The sequence below is a fragment of the Periplaneta americana genome, chromosome 10 (genome assembly GCF_040183065.1).
Source record: "Periplaneta americana isolate PAMFEO1 chromosome 10, P.americana_PAMFEO1_priV1, whole genome shotgun sequence".
In the NCBI taxonomy this organism is placed as follows: Eukaryota; Metazoa; Arthropoda; class Insecta; order Blattodea; family Blattidae; genus Periplaneta; species Periplaneta americana.
Genome location: NC_091126.1, coordinates 78,762,956 through 78,784,568, shown reverse-complemented (window position 1 = coordinate 78,784,568; position 21,613 = coordinate 78,762,956). Strand labels below are relative to the sequence as shown.

Sequence of the window (21,613 nt, the reverse complement as noted above, 5' to 3'; positions counted from 1 at the left end):
AACTTTATTAATGAGACTAGATACAAATTTAAGAATTGCATTACATTCATGTACATCATTATAACTTTGTTCAATACCAATGATTCATTTCAGCTTATTCTCTTGTGTAGTTCTTATTAAAAAATGTTTGTGCACATAATTGAAAAGACCATACAAAGAAATAGTCTCTCCTTAACATACCTTTGTTATAAATTATGTCATACTTTTCGTGCACATCGTAACACACACTTTTTAAATTGAATCCATCATGATAAAACTCTCTTTTCGGTTTACAGAAGCTCACTGATGACCAACGTTTGCTCTAATATATTTTACAGCTGCACAGACCTGCTTTTGTTGAGCAGAAAATGTTGACTGGTACTTCAGAAGTTTTTCCTGTGATTGCACAATGTGAATACTTCTGATGAAGTTTGAAAATATCGTCGGTTTACAAGCAAAACACATTAAGTAAAAAATATTACTTCCGAGAAAAAGGCGTATATAATGTGCATAATGTTTGTGTATGAACTTAGAATTGGAAAATTAAATACACATTGAGAAAAACGACTTGAAAAAGTAATATTTTGAGGATTCAGTTTTGTCAAGACCTTTCGAAACGCATTTTTCTCAGAGGTAATATATTTTTAATTAATATGTTTTGCTTGTAAGCCTACGATATATATGCTTAAGATATTGTATATTAATTAACCCCTTACCGCATTGGACAGTTTTGCACACACTGGTTTTATATTCAAATAACTTAAGTAGTTCTATCTTTCTCAACTGATGTCACATATGGTCAAATCCAGTTATTGACAGTCTGCCATGTCTGTCCCAGTATGCAGTTTGAAATATTATACGCTTATATTATAAGTTATATGAATATAAAATCGGTATGTGCCATACCTGTCCCAGTATGCAGAAAGGGATTAAGTGATACAATTAAAATATAGCACAATAAAAATTTTATTTCAATTTTTTTTCATGCTCTTTTTCGTGTGTAGCCTACTTATAGGAAATCCATTGGTTATTACTATTGTCAAGATTAATTTCGGACCTAGATGAGGGATAAGTCTAAATTTTCATTTGATCATTTAAGTGTCAACCTTCCAGTTTCTAAATATTTAGATTTATATGTTATTGAATTTGTTCACATTCATCATTTGTAAATAATTGACAGTTGATCAGATTATTCATTTCCAAGCATATCAGTGAAAGAGTTAATTGAACCACTCTTAACATTCCCAGAAATGACGAATTCTAAACCACAAAATTGTTGTGATGTAATTATCTTAATGCTTTTAATAATGACAATTGTAGCTGAGTATTCTTTATTACAGATTTTTAATACTATGCTCTTTTCCAAATCAAAAATTAGTTGCTGTTCGCCTTAGCAAGGGGATAGATACAAGCTTTCCATTCTCTTGCTTCATCATAAGGAAATCTATTTCCACTATTCAAATGATTGTACATATTTTCAATGAATAAAATATTCAACTGATGAATTGTTTATGCTTGTAAACTGAATTAATCTGTTTTCCATGTATTCTATATTTTTATATAACTTTACACTTGTTTCACATATCAAACCTACAGTGCTGAAGTAAGATCTATGGAATACAATAAATTAAATTAGGAAAATGAAAATATAGATTTAGTGTCAACATCACATCTTACACTACACACGGAAGCAAATTTTTCACTTGGTTGCTGCCATGTACGGTAAGGTTTGTCCGAGGTATTGTGGCATTAACTTCCATATTTTCGGTTTTCAAACTTGGCTGTGAATTCCGAAAACAGATTAACAAACAAATTAACCATTAGCTAGTCAGTCTGATAACATTAATCTCAGAGCGAGTCTGATAGGTTACTGAAATATCAAATGAAGTTTGACAAGGATAATTCCACTGCAAATGTATGCACAATTAAATTTTTAGTTTGATTGTTTCCAGAAGTGTATATAAAAGAAAATTATAACTGAATGGCAGAAATTCTGTAGTTGCAGAAGCAATTAAGCCCTGCACAGCCCCAGAACTTGGAGAGAACGTTGTTGATGATGATGGAAATGATGGTGTCTCTAGATTATTGTTCTAATCGAAACATGTAGCATGTTGAACACAAAGTAAATTGAATTACTTCAAAGATAACCACTGTGACAATCTTGTTAATTGTCGTGCACTCCATAGAATGCCTCAGCTTTGTGTAGGGCTGTAGCTCTGCCTTTGTTGGAAACTCCTGAAAATGTAAGATGTAAAATAAACAAAAATGGACACAATAATTTTCCGCCAGCCATTTTGTGTCTTGTTGACGAGTGTACTTTCAGTCATGGATTACAGGGCCAATACATTGTTGCTAATGAAAACAAAATAGCAAATATTACTTGACCGAAATTTCTTTACCACTCTCTAGTGAGTGCTCTGTCGTTTGTTGACCTTAATTTATATGTAGGTGCTGCAGGGAATGTGTGGAACAAGAGGGAAGGCATGTACATTCCACATCAAAGCATTATTAGCACGATTGATGTATCAGCACATATAATCACATGCTGTCCTGCATTTGGTACTATACCAGTATAATATTACCAATACAACAATAAAATTATTATATTGATACCAGCGCCTCTTTTAATGTCAGTTATTATAATATTTCAGTTTATTTCATTTTACAATGTTATATATCTGCAGTGCTCGGAAAAAGTGGCATAAGTCAGTTTCCACAAACATTCTTTATTAATTTATTGACAACTTACAGAACATCTGCTCGCTTGGGAAAAGAGACATAAGTATTTCTCCCATTACAATAATTCATACAGAAGAAAATCAAATCGACACAAACCAGTGTGAAGACAGTTTTTTTCCTTCTCCTGTAAAATTAACATTTTTGTCTTGTGCCACTTTTGTCGAGCACTACAGATATTTTTATTGTGAAATCATTCATGTAATGTGTTACAATAGCTCCCTGTACTTAGCTTTTATCTATTGTTATATCCTGCTTTCATCATATCTATTGTTATATAGTCCTGCATTCAAAGTGTAATAAATCATGTGTTTACAATATTCAAAATGTGTACTGTCGAGTTATTAAGCCGATTAAAGTGAATGTCGATGAATGCTAATAACGAGAAATTGCATCATAGCTTCTGCCTTCGTTTATTATTGTTTCAGAGGAGGAATTGATATTTTAGTATGAGTCACGAATTGCCGTGTTTAAAAATTATACTGGTAGTCGGTGTAACGTTAACAGGCAGATTATTTCTCGTCCTCGATAATGGCAGTGCTGCCAATACAATTTTAAATAGTGTTATCTGTTCACTACTCTCGCCAACGACAACGATCAGTACCTGTACTGATAGGGTGGATATTCACTGTACCTGAGCAATAGCTAAACTTACTACTTTCACAATGTTACATTGAACTGATGTCGTGATAATTGGACTGCACTGTACTGCTATGCCTGAGATAAGAGATTGCGTCACATGATTCATTCCAAGCAGTTGTCTTCACTGTCACCGGTAATCATTCATCAGACAAGTAATAATTTATTCAGAAGTGTTTATTTTCTGAAAATAAACATTCACTGAAACTGCCCGCCTTTGTTATACAAACATTTGGCTCTTCTTTAAAATATGTCTTTTCATTTGTTCCAAGGTACAAAGACCGGATTTGTACACTTTGGCTTTGAAATTTTTCCCAGAGATAAAATTTATATAATTTTATTTTATATTATATTATCTTTAATAATTTCTTAACTGTGCATAGAGAATCATCATAAGAAATTTCCATTCTCTTCAGAAGATTCTAAAGTGATATTCTAGGGGGCTTCAAATTTTGTTACCAGAGAATCTTTTTTGAAAATTGTCTTTGATTTTCTGTATTCTGGTTTGTTAACATGTATGAAACATAAAACCACTGTTCATGGAGTGGAATATTTAACTGATCCACTTCATCCTGTGTGTATTACACAGTTTACCTTTGGGGAAGGAATGAGGTTAGAAAATATTGTATTAATAGAAGAAATACAAGATAAAGATGAGTCTCCAACATTAGAAGATATTAGAATAACAATAGAAAAATAATTAAGAAATAATAGATCACTTGGACTATCTACAACCAAAGCTGCGCCAAAGTCAAAACTGAAATAGAAGGAACGCCATTCAAGCTGGAAAGGGGAGTTCGTCAAGGGGACCCAATATCACCCAAGTTGTTTACGAGCGTGATGGAACATATATTCCAGAAACTGAACTGGAACGAAGACTGGGGTATCAACATAAACGGAAGCTATCTGACAAACTTACGATTCGCTGATGATGTGGTCCTATTCAGTAAAACTCCAGGAGAATTACAAACAATGCTCGAACAACTACATGAACAAAGCAAAAAAGCCGGTCTCACACTAAACAAAACAAGAACCAAACTAATGTCAAATGGTCCACAAACAGCCATACTAATAGATGGAGAGACACTAGCATATGAAGGGTACACGGGAAAAACGAACAATGTCACAATTCCTGTAAGGGTGATGTCATTATCTAATTCACTGTATTACTACAAACTTGTGTTATTTTTACCAAAAGTGGTAAAGGAGAATTGAGGCCACGGCTACACTCATCATTTCATTCATTTCAAGTAGGAATACCAAGAAAATTTTGCAGTAATATACTGAAATAGATTATTATCTCACCCTTAATTGAAATGTGACATTGTTCCTTTTTCCCGTGTACCCTTCATATGTGAACGAATATACATATCTGGGGCAACTGATTTCATTTCAAGACAAAATGGAAAAGGAGCTGAGACGGAGAATCTGCCTAGCCTGGAAAGCGTTCTGGGGCCTCAAGTTCATACTCCTAGACAGAAAGATAAGCCGGAAAATAAAATTTCACACCCTGGAAACATGTGTATATCCTGTGCTATTATACGGATGTCAAACATGGTCGCTAAGATCACAGCAAAAGAACAAACTTCAAATATGTCAATGTAAAATGCAGCGCAAAATCTTAGGAATATCCCTGCGAGACAGGATACCAAACACCACAATCCAACAACTAGCACAGACAACAGACGTCACACAAACAGCCACACAAAGCAAATGGAAGTGGGGAGGACACATTGCCAGACTACAAGACAACAGATGGACCTACAAAACTCCCATCTATTCACCAAAATCCTAGAGTCAGAGGATATCCCAGACCAATGGAACACAAGCACGATAATATTACTCCACAAAAAAGGTACTAGGGATGACATAAATAACTACAGGCCTATAAGCCTTATGTCAAACCTATACAAACTGTTCACGAAAATAATTACCAAAAGATTGACAAAAGTGTTGGACGAAAAACAACCACCAGAACAGGCAGGCTTTCGCAGAGGGTTCAGCACAGTAGACCACCTACAAACGATAAATCAATTGATCGAGAAAGCAGAAGAATTCAACATGAAGGCATTTTTCCTTTTTTCAGTTCATTGATGGCAGTTCGTACTTCACTATGCAGGATAGGTAGGATTTGTGTGTTTGAGGGGTCGTACCCTTGTGCGTTGTTTTTGGGTATGGTTGTTGCGTAGAGGAGTTTGTAGAATTCCGTAGCTGCATTCAATATGTCTCCTCTAGCTTTTATAGTGTTCCCTGCCGTGTCCTTTGTTCCAAGCATCCATTGTTTGCCTTTGCTCAGGTTTCGCTTTGCCTGTCTTATTGATTTGGATGTTTCTAGGGTTTGTTTTGTTACCTCAGCTTGGTATCTCCGTATGTCCTTCCTTATTTCCCTCTTGGTTATTTTATTCAGCTGCGCATATTCTGCTCTGTTAGTCTCTGAGTTGTTCCTGGTTTGCAGTAGCTTCAATCTCCTTTCTATGAGATCTATGGTTTCTGGGCTTAGTTTGGTGATGCTCGTCTTACTTCCAGGTTTCTCCGCTGACACCTCTGTTGCCTGTTTTATGCATTCTTCTACTGTGTTGTACAACTCTTGCACTTCTGACTTTGTGATAAAATTTGTTTTTGTTATCTTCTCTTGTATCTGTCGACTAAGTTCTGCTCCATCTAGCCGTTCCACTTGCCTGCAGTTGGGTCTCCTCCTATATCTTGTTTCTCATGTCATTGTTAATTGAATCTGATATTCATAAAATATTACATAACCTGGATGCAATAACTTCTGATTGAGGTTCTGACTGATAAATCAATTATCAAGCAATACATCTCATGTCAGATTAGTGAACTATGTTACTAGTCAGTGAAGAGTGAAAGGAACTGCCACCCTGCCCCATTACCGCCTGGCTTAGTTACTTCATGAGTGATACATTATTGGTTTCGCTTAAGAGGTTTCAACCATTCTTCGGACTGTTGACTAACCATACATATGGATGCAAATTGTTATCCCTAAACAGTGGTAGGATGAATTCATTTTTCCTATCCACAAGAAGGGAAACATACTAGAATCTGGGAACTACAGAGGAATCACTGTCCTGAATGAATGGTATAAAATCTTGTGTAGTACATTTATGAAAAATTACAAACATAAAAAAATGTAGGCAAATAGCAGTGTGGTTTCTGTAAATGAAAATCAATTGATCATGTCCAGACCATGAGACAGATCTTGAAGTAGATGTCAGAGTATGAAATCAACACTTACATCTTTTCATTGATTTTAAGGCCACCTACGACCCCATAAGAGGGACAAATTACTCGAGGACTTAGAAGAATTTTAAATATCACATTGCCAGAAGTTATTGAACATAATAAAAGTAACTCTCAAGAATGTTGAAAAGTAGTGTTAAATTTCAAAATAAATTTTAACAATTCATAACATCAGTGGGATTAAGGTAAGGACATACCTTATCTCGTATTCTTTTTAATGTGGCCCTAAAGAAAGGAGATAGAAGCTAATTGAACCATATATAACAAAACAGTACAAATACTCGCCTATGCACATGATATTTTTATTGTCACAAGAATTGGTGATTTTATTAAATGAAGCAAGGAAAAAATTCATGAATGTAACCCAAGCAATGGGATTTTGAATTAATTTGCAGAATACAAAATATATGAGAATGACAGAGGCTAACTTACACAAAAAACTGAAAATAAATGAGCAAAAAATAAAAAAGGAGAAAATAAGAATTTAAAGTTAGGTAACAATTTTAACAGACAATTATACAACTAGGAAAATTGAACAAAGAAGAGTAATGACTAATAAAACTAACCACAGTTTATTGAAACACCTGAAATCAAGATATTTGGAGTGTCATAAACAAAATTCTAAGACCAGTATTGACCTATGTTAATGAGAGTTGGTTCCTGATGAGATAACGTGGGTATTTGCCCTGAGTCTTTGAAAGAAAACTCCTGAGGTCTGACCAAGGAGGAAGACTTCATGAGAGGGGAAACGTGGGTGAGAATGCCGACTTTTCCTCGAGAAGATTTTGCAACATGTAAAAGTCACCTCAAATATTTCTGCATGAGAGCCTGAGTAAGTCTGTGAGCAGTCATTTTGCTCAGCAAGGCTGCTACTCTGCTTCTCAAGATCTTGTGATGAAGACTAAATTTACTACCATTCATATGATCATGTACCTCTAATTGAGGTTCTGGCTGATATGTACATCTATTATCAGTCAGTGCATCTCACTTGATGATATGTGTCAGAGGAAGAACAATTCTTTGTATACATCTGAAGTCTGATTAGTGTAATATGTAGCTAGTCAGCGATGTATGCAATGGAGGGGGAAATGAACTGGCCACCCTATCTCATTATCTCCTGGCCTAGTTACCTCATGAGTGATTCCTTGTTGATGTCACTTGTGGGGTCCAGACCTGTTTTCGGACAGTTGACTAAACACCAACATTATGATCATAAAAGCAAAGACAAAAAGCTTGCACTTAACCGAGACCTATACTAATAATGTAATAATGGAGAGACAACTGATAACATTTCGCACAGGTATATACTCTAAGGTAGGGTAGTGACAAGAGTGGGGGTTGTGTGAAAATACACATGTGAGAGTCCTGATTACAACTCTTAAGAAAGATACATGGGCTGACAAAATAGGATGGTGTATGGGGAGCGCAGAATAATCATGGCTTATACGAACTATTTAATGGACCTGATATAGTGAAAACAATTATACTTGGAAAAATGAGTTGGGTGGCATACATTTTAAGAGTGCAAAATCAGGATCTTTGTAAACAGCTAACTCTTAATAAATCAGAAGGTACGTGATGGCCAGAGAAGACTCACAGTAAATCAACATAACTCCAATCAGTGAAGGGAGATCGAATATTAATGAGCGGCAGGAACTGAAGAAGAAAGACAAGGTATTTCTTTACTATTGCGTTACCACGTTAAGGTACATCATTGAGTTCTAGTCCAGTCGAAAAAAAATAGACTGCCGACGCGTATTTCACACCAAAAATATGAGTCGAAATTTGTGTGCAAGTGATGGCCGGAGGGGAGATGCAGCCAGGCAGAATTGCTTGAGCGAGGTAGGAGGAGTAGTTGGCAGGGAGGAGCATAACACAAATCTCATTTCTGTGCGTTTCCTTAATGATCACAGAGAAAAGAGAGTTTTCGTAAGGTCGAATCAGTGACAGGTTAGGTTAGGTTAGGTTAGGTTAGGTTAGTTTAGGCTTTTTGGTATACCTTGGAAGAAGGGGCACATTCTTAGACAATTGTGAGTATATGCAAGGCATATCAAAAGCCTGAACTAACCTAACCTGTCACTGATTCAACTTCATGCAAACTCACTTTTCCTATTATCAGTAAGGAAACACACGGAAATGAGGTTCAATCCTGGGTGGTGGCAGGACTTTTCCTGTTGCCAAAACTTTCGGGCCTGCTCTGTAGTCCACTCAGCCTCCTGTCAGATTGAGTATACGAGGAATTTCCAGGTGGTAAAAGGCAGTCTCTATGTGGTGCCGACCACACTATGTCATTCTGATGTTGAGGTAACAGAAGCATGGTGCTCTATCTCTATGCCTCTCCAATACCACTTCATGGTGTGTAAAGGAGATACCATATTTTTGACAGACAGTAATAGTGATACTTCTTCTGAACATTTAATATTGATATGTTTTTAAATGTGTTCTTAATACCGATAACATATTACCCTTTTCATTGTGAGCTTATGAGTAATGTACAGGAATTTCATTTTACAGTTGAGATTATTTACACTTATTTTCTTTTAAATTGTACCGGTAATAGAATTTAATGTATACAGAGTTAGTCAGGAAAATCTAACACAGGACATTGTGTAAAAAGATTTTTCAAAATTTAGAAATCTTGACCTATCTTTGTGTGTACATCTTTCCCTGATGAGATTTTATGTTAAAATTCAAGATCTCCGTCTACCTTCTGTTAGTTTCAACCCTTATATATATAAGGAGTTCACTATTCGTGTGTAACAGTTTACAGTACACTTCCTAATTATAGTAAAGCTTTGAATGGCCGAGAAGATGACTTTAGAATAAAATTAACAAAATTTCTCCCTATTCATGTCTGTTACTAAACAGATGCACTGTTTATGATTGTAAATTTAATTAATCTGGTTTGTATACTGTTTTACTCGTTCAACATCTCAAAGAAGCTACAGTGCTTATGTCAGATCTGTGGAATACAATAAATTAAATGAAAATGGAAAATAATGAATAATCTTGAGAATTGGCTAAGGTTTTGTGAGCAATTGAGATAACTCCTGAAGATGATAAGATGCTAGACAATCTCATAATGACAGAATCTTACTACCATTTATTGGTTTACATCAATAAATAAAATTTTCGAGTCTGGTTTCTGTTAACTGCTGTGAAATGCATTAGTACCAGCTTCACAGTTTCAAGTTATCACATAGCGTGATGTTTCATGCAGAGTGGTTTGGCCCGATGTTACAGTAATTGTGTCGTCAGAATCCTACATTAACTTGCTGAAAAATCTGTGCAGTGTGGTGGCATTTTATGAGACAGAAACATGGAAATTATGACGAATTGAAGAGAAACGACTAGAAGCATTTGACATGTGGGTACAGAGAAGGGAACATGTGAAATGGCCAGAAAAAGTAAGAAATGAAGCTTTGCTATTGTTAATATTATATTTATGTGTTAGTCGGAGTGACATAAAAGAAATCGAAGTCTTAAAAAATTTTGAACCCTGTCAACAATTCAGGTGCCACATAAAAATTTTTACCTGGTGCCTGGAATTTGTTTACGTCTGATTTTTATAATAAGTGAAGCGCATATAGATACTTTAACTGTAATCAAAGGTTAGAATTAACAAATAAAAAAAAAAAAAAACATAAATGTCAACATAAACTTAAAATAAAATAAATTATGAGTGTGTGCTTTAAGAGTTTCTAAACATAATGAATAACAATAAACATTTTAAGAGTTTCAATTAAAAAATTTCTCTTTCTTTCTGATAAAATATATTTTCGTCTTTCCTAATGAAGTGTTTGCTACCAAATTCTTCTATTAGGACACTAATTGTTTTCGCATGTTTATTGAACAGCAGACCTGAACTGTGTAAGTAGGGTTGGATGCCACCGATCTATACTCCATACATACCTACACTGTTATGGGTTACTTGCGGGCTCTAGGTAACCAAATGCAGGACTGTACTGATAAGGCAGATGATGAGAGGAGCGATTTTTCAGTTTTTGTAGCCCTTGTAATCAGATTTATTCCTGTATAAACATCCTGTATTTTTACCCTCCTGTCGTCTTTGTGAGTTAAAAAAAATAATTCGTCGTTGGTGTTCACCAAATGATAATCCTTTATTTAAATTGAGATAATTTTATGCAAATCTGGCTTTCAGGTAGAAGCTCCCTGTAAAGCAGGCTTGAATAATTTAAAGGGAAAAATTGTTCCGGGGTCGGGTATTGATCCCGAGACCCTTCACTTAGCACACGAATGCTCTATCAACTGGGCTACCCCAGGAGCTATACACAACACCATCGTCAGCGTCTTGTCAGCCCATTTGAGTTGTGTGGATATAAAGGGAAGAATTGAAGGGTTCAGAACCATAGTTAGCCAAGCGCCATTTAGTAAAACCATAGAAAACAAGGGTTAAAATGAAGTTATTACCATAATTCAATGGAAACATATAGCAAGTAATATAAGGTATACACATTAAAACTAAATGATATGTCAATCTTCATTAAACTATGGTATTCACTTAACTTCAACCCTTGCTTTCTCCGTTTTTAATAAATGGCGCTTGGCCCACTATGGCTCTGAATCCTTCAATTGTGACGGTGTCGTGTATAGTTCCTGGAGTAGCTCAGTCAGTGGAGTATTCGTGCTCTAAGCGAAGGGTCCCAGGATCGAAACCCGGCCCCGGAACAATTTTTCCCTTGAAATTATTTAAGCCTCAGATAATTTGATTATATAGTTACCTTAGATTTCTGCTTCATTTTCCAGAAAATGCTGGCTGGTTAGGAGTAGGTCTTGTCACTGTTCCCCAGAATAAGACGGAGCCTGTTGCTTCGTGTCTCAAAATAAATAAAAATGGTCTCTCGAACCTCACAAGTTTACGGAGCCCATCCCTGGTGATTGACACAACAGTGGCAGCTGCGGCTTCTGTTCCAGTCTCTGTGATATCGATTGTTACTTTGTGAACGACATTTTCAGCAAAAATTCCAGGTCCATTATTTCTGTAATGATCTTTATTTGAAGGTGAAGTCTTTGAGCTTTTAAATGTGCGGAAGTTCACGACCTCTGGCTCCGTAGCATATTGCCTTGCGTTATCATCTGTTTGAGTCGTATCTTCATTATTAGCTTCTGTCATGGTCGTGTGTTCTGAATATTCATTTGTTGTTGATGGAATCTCAGAACTTTGTTCTTGACTCGTATTTCCGTTCCCAATGCGATCAGTGAGCTCAGCAACCCTCTGGTCAGATAACTCGCTGAGATCCGCGTGGTATGGATCGAATAATGTGTGAACTCCGAGCACCTTGAGGGCCTTCTTCAGATATATAATTGTATCAAGCTGCATTCGTGGGAGGGCTAAAATCACACTTCTTTCTGTTGTTGAATCCATAAGTTTTTGCATTTTGTTCACTGTGAGTTTGTGCTGCAAACTCTTTAAAGCCTGCTGCCCTGGTTCATCAGGAAGTATCAGATACATTGAGTAAGTACGGCCTTTGTATGGAAGGCCAACCACTTGGCACCCGAGTATGGGATCATAATAATACAGGTATTCTGCAATATTTGTCATCATTATGACCTGTATTATCTCCTTTGAATCGTTTCGTCCTCTGCCATCAACAAAAAATGGTTTCCTGGAAAATAGCATAAACATGTAGTCATTACATTTAATAGAATTTAACCCCTTTCGCATACTGGGACAGATATGGCACATACCGGTTTTATATTCATATAACTTATGATATACGCATATAATATTTCAAACTGCATACAGGGACAGATATGGCACACTGTCAATAACTGGATTTGACCATATGTTACATCAGTTGAGAAAGAGAGAACTACTTAAGTTATTTGAATATTAAACCAGTGTGTGCAAAACTGTCCTATGCAGTAAGGGGTTAAGATGGTATGCAGTTCTTTGTCTTATGGAATGTAGAAAAAATTAACGTGAATTAGGACCCCTGCCTCTTTTGAACCTAATTTGCTTTTAAATTTCATACTTGTGAAATACATATAATTGGAACATAACACTTAATTGAATGGAATCGGCCTGGCTGGCGCAGTCGATAGTGTTGGCCATCTGTGCCCGAAGTTGTGGATTCGATCCCGGCCCAGGTGGATGGCATTAAAGTGTGCTTAAATGCGACAGGCTCATATCAGTAGATACTGGCATGTAAAAGAACTTCTGCAGGACAAAATTTCAGCACAATGGCAATGCTGATATAACCTCAGCAGTTGCGAGGATCATTAAATAAAACATAATTAATTAATTGAATGGGTTATATGATTGGAAGAATTATGACAGTTCTACAAAGAATTGCATACTATTTCTCTGTAATTAGAATGCGTTTATTACATAATACGTAGATTTCATATGCAGACCTGTCCTACTCCAACCTCTACCTAACAAAATTTGTCAGATGGCAAGTGGTTGTATGTCAGTGTATGGAGAGGTCCGTGCATGCTCCCCTACACAGACCAGTCCTACTTTATCTCTTACTGCTTATCTTTTTTGGGACAGGCACTGTATACTACCGTTATGAAGCCAACATAATATTACTACTTGGGACTTGTCTGCATAGGAATTATCTGTATATTTATTTTTACCTTCTGCGATACAGTATTTCTTATCAATCGCATCTCATATTTAAATCCTCTGTGACGTAGACTAGATCACAAGGTGGCTTGCTTAGTATATACATAAAAACAAAGAAGAATCCATTGTGTGATACCCCATGGAGGGCCAAGTTACACCACCTCAGTGGCCTCACGTTCACATGCCTAAACAAAGGTGAATGATTGTCCAACCAATAAGGGGGTATCATATGGTTAGCATGATGACTTCCCCTGCCATTATAGTTGGCTCGCGGAACAGGATTTCACTACAAACTGTAGCTTGGTGGGCATCAGTCCCACCAAAATTTTATGAGAAAACTTCACTCAGGATGTCTCAAACCAGTGTTCATTCCATAACATTAGTCCAAGGCTTGACGCCACAGACCATGCAGTTATGTCGCTGGACGTGTGTATATATATATATATATATATATATATATATATATATATATATATATATATAAATTATGGTTTATTTAATGACGCTCGCAACTGCCGAGGTTATATCAGTGTTGCCAGTGTGCAGGAATTTTGTCCTGCAAGAGTTCTTTTACATGCCAGTAAATCTACTGACATAAGCCTGTCGCACTTAACGCTATACCAACTGCACTACCCAGGTCGTTGTACTAAATTTAAAGTTTATTTAAAATTACTTAATGCAACTGGAATTGAGTAATGTACTTTCCAGTTTCTGATATTTATAACATCTTTCCCTGTATTCCTTATAGATGTTACAAGTTTATAGTTACACTCCATTAGCTTTAGGGCTTAGATTTATCGAAAGTCTTTAGTGTGAAGTTTAAAGACCGAAATGACATAGTTCTATTGGTGAAAAATACTGGTATTGTGACATTAGCCAAATTATATATGTTTGTGAGGGATTCATTCATTCATTTATAGTGTTCTGTCCAAGGGCAGATCTTTCACTGCAAACCCAGCATTCTCCAGTCTTTCCTATTTGTGAGGGAGAGAGTAATGTTAAATTTAAAGAAAAGTTATGTAGCTATTTTAAAAGAAATGTAATTCAAGAATTTATATTCTCTGCTCTCTTATCAATGATGTTCACAAATACTTATATCTCCCTTTTCTCATCCATGTTTGGGTTATCCTGTTTATGGAATGCATTGAAGAATATTTACTCACGTCAGATATTGAGTTCTTCAATGTACCGTTACTTACATTAGTATTTTAGTTGCACTGACTACTACAGCAGTGCAAGAAATGGAAGTGTTCCAATAATTGAGGTGGAATACGAAAAGAAAGGCATGCGGATCCATGTGCCCTTTTTCCACATATCACTAGCATTGTATAGTTTTATTATATATGAAGAGTCCACTGCAAGAATGATGGATGTCACTTTCTGGTCGAAAATGAACCAAGACTGTCAATGCATAGCTTAAGACATATAGAATGTACATAGAGAGTTATATGGCATTAACACTGATACTCAATGTCACTTTCTGGTCGAAAATGAACCAAGACTGTCAATGCATAGCTTAAGACATATAGAATGTACATAGAGAGTTATATGGCATTAACACTGATACTCAATGTCACTTTCTGGTCGAAAATGAACCAAGACTGTCAATGCATAGCTTAAGACATATAGAATGTACATAGAGAGTTATATGGCATTAACACTGATACTCAATGTCCAGTAATGATCAGAAAATCACAGTTAAGCTTTGAGCGCTAAGCATTTCAAACTTTCAATTGCTTCTCCTGCAAAATGTATTCCAAATGACATCCATCATTCTTGCAGTGGACTCTTCATATCTGCTGGTTTGTGACCGTTATATTCCAAATGGCTTATCTTAGTCATAGGCATCAGAGTATTGAAAAGCATTGCAAACTTCTGCTACCTGGTATCTCTCTTCCACCTCACCACAAACTGTGATGTTGCACAGAGGCAGAGATATAATACAAGAACTTTTGGAGCTACACTATTTTCCAGTAAATATAGGCTCTAAATTTCATAGAGAAATTTCGAATACTGTGGTTGCTTGTTTTGTTTAATGTTCTCAATTGGATTGTTGATAGAAAAGAGAAAGAATTGTGCTGTTAATATCATATAGGCCTACTCAGTATTTAAGTAATTCCAGATAAAAATAATTTTGAATGGAGATGAGAAATGCAAAAGAATTTAACTTATGTGAAACAGAAAAATAAACAAAAAGGAGCAAGGAAGATGAAATTTCATAGTCAGGTTAAGAAGAATGAATATTCAGTGGGTTTTTTCATTTAAAACTACTTGAAAAAAAAATTGAGGATTTTCCAAATATTCAAAAACAATTATTGTATTACTCTGAGATGCAGCTGACGGACAGAACAGGAACTTTACACTTGTGAAGTCATGTTCATGGTTCATAAAGATTCTGCAGTTGAAATAGTTCAAATATTTCTACTAAAAAGCTTTTCAATCTCATAGTGCGATTGTAACTCTGGCCTTATCAGGAAGGAAGTTGCCAATGATCGGAACAACTTGGCCATATCTCAGTCTAATGGTTTTGTGTAGGAAAACATCTTGTCCTTTTGTAGTTGTAATGAAAAGATAACCTCTGAGAACTTGGAAAGATGGTTCATGTCACTTATTCCTTCCTAAACCTACAGCAAAACAAAGTACATTCACAGTAATAAAGTATTTCATGTTTAAAGTAAAGCCTGAAGGTGTGTTGCTGTGATGCAAAAACTATAACCCTTCTTTCTTTACCAGTATACGTTTCAAAATATGGAAGTGACCAATCTCAGAAGACTTCAGAAGTCTAGATATACCAACAGTGCCACATCCTGAACTTCATTCATCGAAAGTGAATAATGTTAGAGCTCTTTACAGATTTATAACAAAAGAAGGCGGAAATGGTGTAGGAAACATGTTTCAGCAAAGTTAAATTAACTTGTGGCAGTAATACCACAGTCTAGTATATACAATCACGAAGCTCAATACTACGTAGTAAATATGCATCCATAGATAGTTGCTAACCAGTAGGATCGCTACTATCGCCTCATTACAGACAATGCGAATTAGTACCTGCACAGTCTATTGTTTCTAGTAATCTCATAAACTCAAGCTTCGTGACTGTATATACTAGACTGTGGTAATACTGTGTTCAATAAATTATGATTTCTTGATAATGTGTATTTTAAATTACTATACCGTACAAACGTTCTGTCAGTAATATTGTGCTTATTAAGTGATGTTTCCTTTACAAAATGCACTGTAAAATGCCATAAAATGTTACGAGGAAAAAGGTCACATGAAACATGAATTTTATTCACGTTTTTGAAGAATTCATAAATAATAAGAACAATATAAACCTATCCAATATTGAGTAAATTAATAAACAACAAAACAATTTTTGTACAAGATATGACTGTATAATAAACTGAAACAATATCATAACAAATTAAAACTTATAAAAGCATGTATAGTCCACATCACCGTTTTTGGCGTATGGAATAAGTAATGGGAACGTTAAGTGCGAGTGTTTTACCTTTGCCGCAGTCAGTCTGACAACTGTGTTTGGCAAACGGCTGATGTGACGTTTATAGGAAGTGGTACCATTCTTAGCTGCATTAGCACCATGCTAAAAAACTGAGCATTATACTCGAGGACACACGTCAAAAACGCTGGCGCCAGCTATACCGGTATCTCAGATTGCCATATTGGACTATGTGCTTTTCCTCTGTATACCACCTCATTAAATATAAATCTCAAATTATGCGATTCCTAATATAAAACTTTCCCAGTAGAAATAACATTGAGTAATTATAAAGATCTCTGCAAGCAGATCTATTTTTCACTTACCATGAAGTTGTTTCACTAAGGAATGGATATTCCCATGCACCGTTGAAATAGAGTGCACTAGCTATAATGACTTTTGAAGTTGGTGACGGTGGATATTGTAATATTTGATCGATACGACCGAAAGTTTTGTTCTCGACCCACCTGAAAAAAAAGTCAAAAATGCATTATACAAACAGTGGTACAGTAGAGCTAATATAGTGTAAAATCCTGCAATGAGGAGGGACCTCAGACTTTGTAAGGGGCTCTAAGGCCTCGGTGTGTGTACAAGAAAATGAAATAAACTGTATATAAATTGTACACTAATGCCTTAAAAAATTTTCCATCCTGTTTTGAAAAATTGCCTTTCACTGTCTTGCACTGATTCTGTTAAGAGATTATTTTGGAAACTTATATTCTATCATTTTCATACAATAGAAAAGAATTTCAGTCGAAAAACATTTCTTTTCTTGTCTACGGAAACCACAATGGTTGAGCTAAAATATATTGTAACTGAGAATTTTCATAGCAGGTGCAGCACTAATCTTTACTCTTAGGTTTGCAAACACTATGACTGGATCTTAATTTTCTCCTAGTGTCCAAGCAGTACTAAGTAATGTAATGTAAGGTATACATTTGATCATTAAACCATAAATTTTGAAAGTGTGGATTAAATGCGACAATAATTATTTATTTCTATTCCTTTTATAGCCATATTTACAAATTTCACTTCAAATGTTTTTATAATTTAAGACTAGAAACAATATTTCTTATGAAAAGGAAGTTAAGCAATTTGTCAAATACTGAAGATGCAAAATACATTTTGCTTTCATTTGCGGAATTCATTTTTTAAATTAAAAATTGTGAATTTTTTAAGATAATTTTATTCAAATTAATGTCCAGTTCCAGAAAATTTGTCACATCCTAAAAGTGATAGCCTACTCGTAATTCTAATATTTTCTACCGTCAAGTCTACATTTACAGTTTTGTTCAGTATTTTGGTTGTGTTTTAATGGAATACTGGAATAAATACGCTTAGTGTATAGGAATTTACATGAATCTTCAATTTTCATTATTTTTCTCTAAATGAGGGAGGATGCAGTAGTAAATTGTTCACAAGACTGTCCTAAAGCTGACACAAATTTTCGAAGATTGGCTCCATATTCGTTGGGTCAGTCAAGCAAATTTAGCTGTTTGTAATAATAGACTATGCCCACTGCGTGCCAGAGGAACCGCAACATTCGTTATTTTCATCGAAAATTGAAACAGTGATTCGTCAGTTTCTTGGTAAAAGTGACCAAAATGCAAAATTGTTGGAAAAAGGCATTTAAAGGTTTAATGGTCCATCCAAAGATAACTGTACTTCTTTAGATATTAGTAATGAGTTATTTTGAAGGTAAATATTTTAATATAAAATTATGTCTTAAATTTTCATAATGCTTGGAAGCCTTCAATGTGACTTGGTTACTTTTACCAAGAAACCGACAATATGATTCTTGTAGACATTGAATGAAATAACTGTTCTCAAGGATCTTCCAACATTACTTGCAAATATGTTCAATACTAATGAGAAAACTAGGGAGAAACAATACCATATTTTATGTTAATAATAATAATAATAATAATAATAATAATAATAATAATAATAATAATAATAATAATAATAATAATATTTATTTTTCAGAAACTAGTATACATCGTTAGGTTAGATAACGACTTTGTATCAACTTTGTATAATTTTACTTAATGAGAAAATGTAATTATCTCTCTCCTAAATTGGAAATGGAAAAGATTTCAATTTCTAAGTGGATTACAAAGTATAAATAAGACGGAAATAAGTATTTTGTAACTTCACTTTAGCCACACGAATATCAGAACACTGCACAACACAACAGACCACAGTTTAATACATACATTTTCGAAAATAAGACGAAATTTAATTGTAAGTTACCCTCACCTGTTTATAACGTCTTTTGCTTCCTTGCTATGTGAAATAAAATCCAGGTTCTTAACTTCTCCATCATACATTTCTTTGCTCACTTTTTCGAACTGGGGCTTGATGGGATAACCTTCCTGAACAAAAATGCCATTAGCCAGTGCAGCATATGTTGAGTTTGAAGAGGTGTGTCGAATATCAATTCTTTTTACAAGTTTCCCAAAATAGTAATGCAATTCATCAGCACTTATACTAAGGTCTTCTCCAGAAACTAGACCCAGGACAGAGGAGAGCTCTGTGTAAGTCTTCCCAGCGGCACCGAGCATCACCAAGGCAAGAGCACTAGCTATACTGATAGGAGAAAAGATCAAATTTTCATCATTGCCACGACCCACATAGTCGTCCGAAGACAAAGCAAAATTCATCTGTAAAGCAAACTGCAGCATTCCTCTTGCAATGAACTTCTCGATGAGATCATCCCTTATAGTGTTACTGCTATCACTGCCATCATTTTGGAATTTGATGCTACTTGAATCAGGAAGAGGAACACCATATGTGCCATGACGACTTGCATATGATGTGTTCGTTGAATTTAACATGGTGGTTGTAGTCTTTGTTTGCTGTTCCACAGGAAATTCAGTTCCATTTGGGAAGTGAACGGTTGCAAACGAAACTGCAATGCTGATAATCACTGACACCGACTGAAGCAGAATATGGCACATTTTGATTAGGCTCTTATCTGGAACAAAACAAGGTTCAAAGAATTCATAAGAAGAAAAGTTATGATTGTTCCAGTTGCACAGATATTATTACGAACTAAATACTATAATTAATGCTAGATATTAATATGTATACAGTTAAATCAGGGTTTAAGCTACAAAATAAATATTTGTCGCAAAAATGCACAAATGAAAAATTATATTTGTGCAAATTGCAAAATGCAATAATTGTGCAGAAAGATAAAATTAATAAAGTGTGCAGAAACAAAAAAAAAAAAAGAAAAAAAGTAATTTGTTTCTTGGAGTTTTATTACTTTTAATCCACCTTATCACACTGTAATACTTCTGTAAGTAAATCATTAGAAGTAGATATATTTAGAATCAATTACACTGAATTTACATCACCTTAAAATACAGTACATTATTTTATAGGCACTCTAAACATTGAAATTCTTTACTAGTAGGCCCTTCAAGATTTATTGTTAGCAAAGTGCTAACTCTTTTTACTGAAAGGCAGTTTCTAATTCCAGTTTTTACCAAATTCATGTAAGTAAATCCTCGCTGACAATTTACAGTATGTGATGGAATTATATAAATCAGTTAGAAGAATTTGTTCACTTAACTTACATGAATTGCACCAACTCTTTGAAATCAATTCCTAAACATCTTTTGTGTGCCGATAAGCTGCTATTATGAACTATAACAATTTTGTTGGCCCACCTGTGCTTATCTTCTTAATTAGTTTTTTTTATAACATTAACGTTTTCGATACTACTTATGTATCATCATCAGATGTTAGTGCATTATGTTGACAATATGTAATGAAAACCTAGCTTCATGGTGTTTTATGAATTTACTATTTGGTTTCATATTACTTATCGTAATGTCTAAGCCTTGTTAGAGTTAACATAGTGGTAGTTCGTTGTGATTTCTTAGCCTAGGTCAGTGTTTCTAGTTCACAATAAAATACAATTAAAATAGGATGTAAAATACAATAAGATAAAGTTTAAACAATTTAAAAACACTATATAAGATATAACATGTAAAGTTCTATGTGAGCTTGTTGGAATGGCTGTGTTGGTCAATCGTTTATGCCGTTAAATAGGGCAGTTTCTGTTGGTCCTAATGCAAAATCATTGTCTGGAAAACGGAGCACTTTTTGAAGTCGCTGAATTTTCTGTATTTGTCTATGCTGTATGTTGTTATTAAGACCATATTGGGCTTTTCACTTATGACACGTATCACTCTAACTTAACTATTTAAAGTTCATTGATGTCTACTAATATGCAAGTATCGGTGATTAGATGTATGTAGTTACAAGCGGTTTAATGTCGAGCTCCGTGATCTAGCAAAGCCGTGCGTGTGATTTTGCTGTTTGTCGTGTTGTTCTTCTTGTTAATTGCATGGCTTGGCCCATATCATTAGAATTTCAGGGTGGAAGTGAAATAACCTTGCAGATTCTCAGAGGGAATAGCTCATGTATGTAACAAAAAAAGTGTAATACCATATTGATGGAAAGTTAATAATTTTCTCTGAAAAAGTTTTTTTTTCCCCAAATGTTTAACACCCATTTTTCGGTAACTATTGCGAGTAGGATCGTGATTTTTGTCGATAGAAAATCTAATAAAGAATCATTTAGCCCTCTAGCGTATTTCAATACCGTACGGTTTTTGTGTAAATTTAATTGAAAGACCACTAATTTCAAGCCATTGAACAATGCGAACAGATTGCAACATTGTAGTCAGAGAGGGAGGTGGGAGGTAGTTCACCTAGGGAGACAGACTTGAGTTCGTTGATCTCTTACATCTGTATTACGAGAAGAAAGAGCAGTGTGTTAGTGGTGATGTTGCCAGACTGCTGAAATTTCCAATTTAATTTTCCAATTAACCGTGCATTTAATCACAAAACGTAATATAGGTTTTATATTAATTTAAGTGTACCCTATCGTCCCTTTCA

At 35.0% G+C, this 21,613-nt stretch overlaps 1 protein-coding gene across 1 annotated transcript in view; it reads right to left on the bottom strand.

Annotated features, from left to right (window-relative positions):
* Nucleotides 1–940: 940 nt before the first annotated feature.
* Nucleotides 941–21,613, bottom strand: part of LOC138707816 (leukocyte elastase inhibitor-like) — a 57,147-nt gene continuing 36,474 nt past the window's right edge. The window contains exons 2-5 of the mRNA XM_069837759.1: nucleotides 18,960–19,677; nucleotides 17,027–17,167; nucleotides 11,352–12,236; nucleotides 941–2,214 (exon numbers count right to left, since the gene is read on the bottom strand). Of these exons, the coding sequence (XP_069693860.1) occupies nucleotides 11,366–12,236; nucleotides 17,027–17,167; nucleotides 18,960–19,660 (1,713 nt within the window). The 5' untranslated portion in view covers nucleotides 19,661–19,677 and the 3' untranslated portion in view covers nucleotides 941–2,214; nucleotides 11,352–11,365. The remainder of the gene's footprint in view (nucleotides 2,215–11,351; nucleotides 12,237–17,026; nucleotides 17,168–18,959; nucleotides 19,678–21,613) is intronic.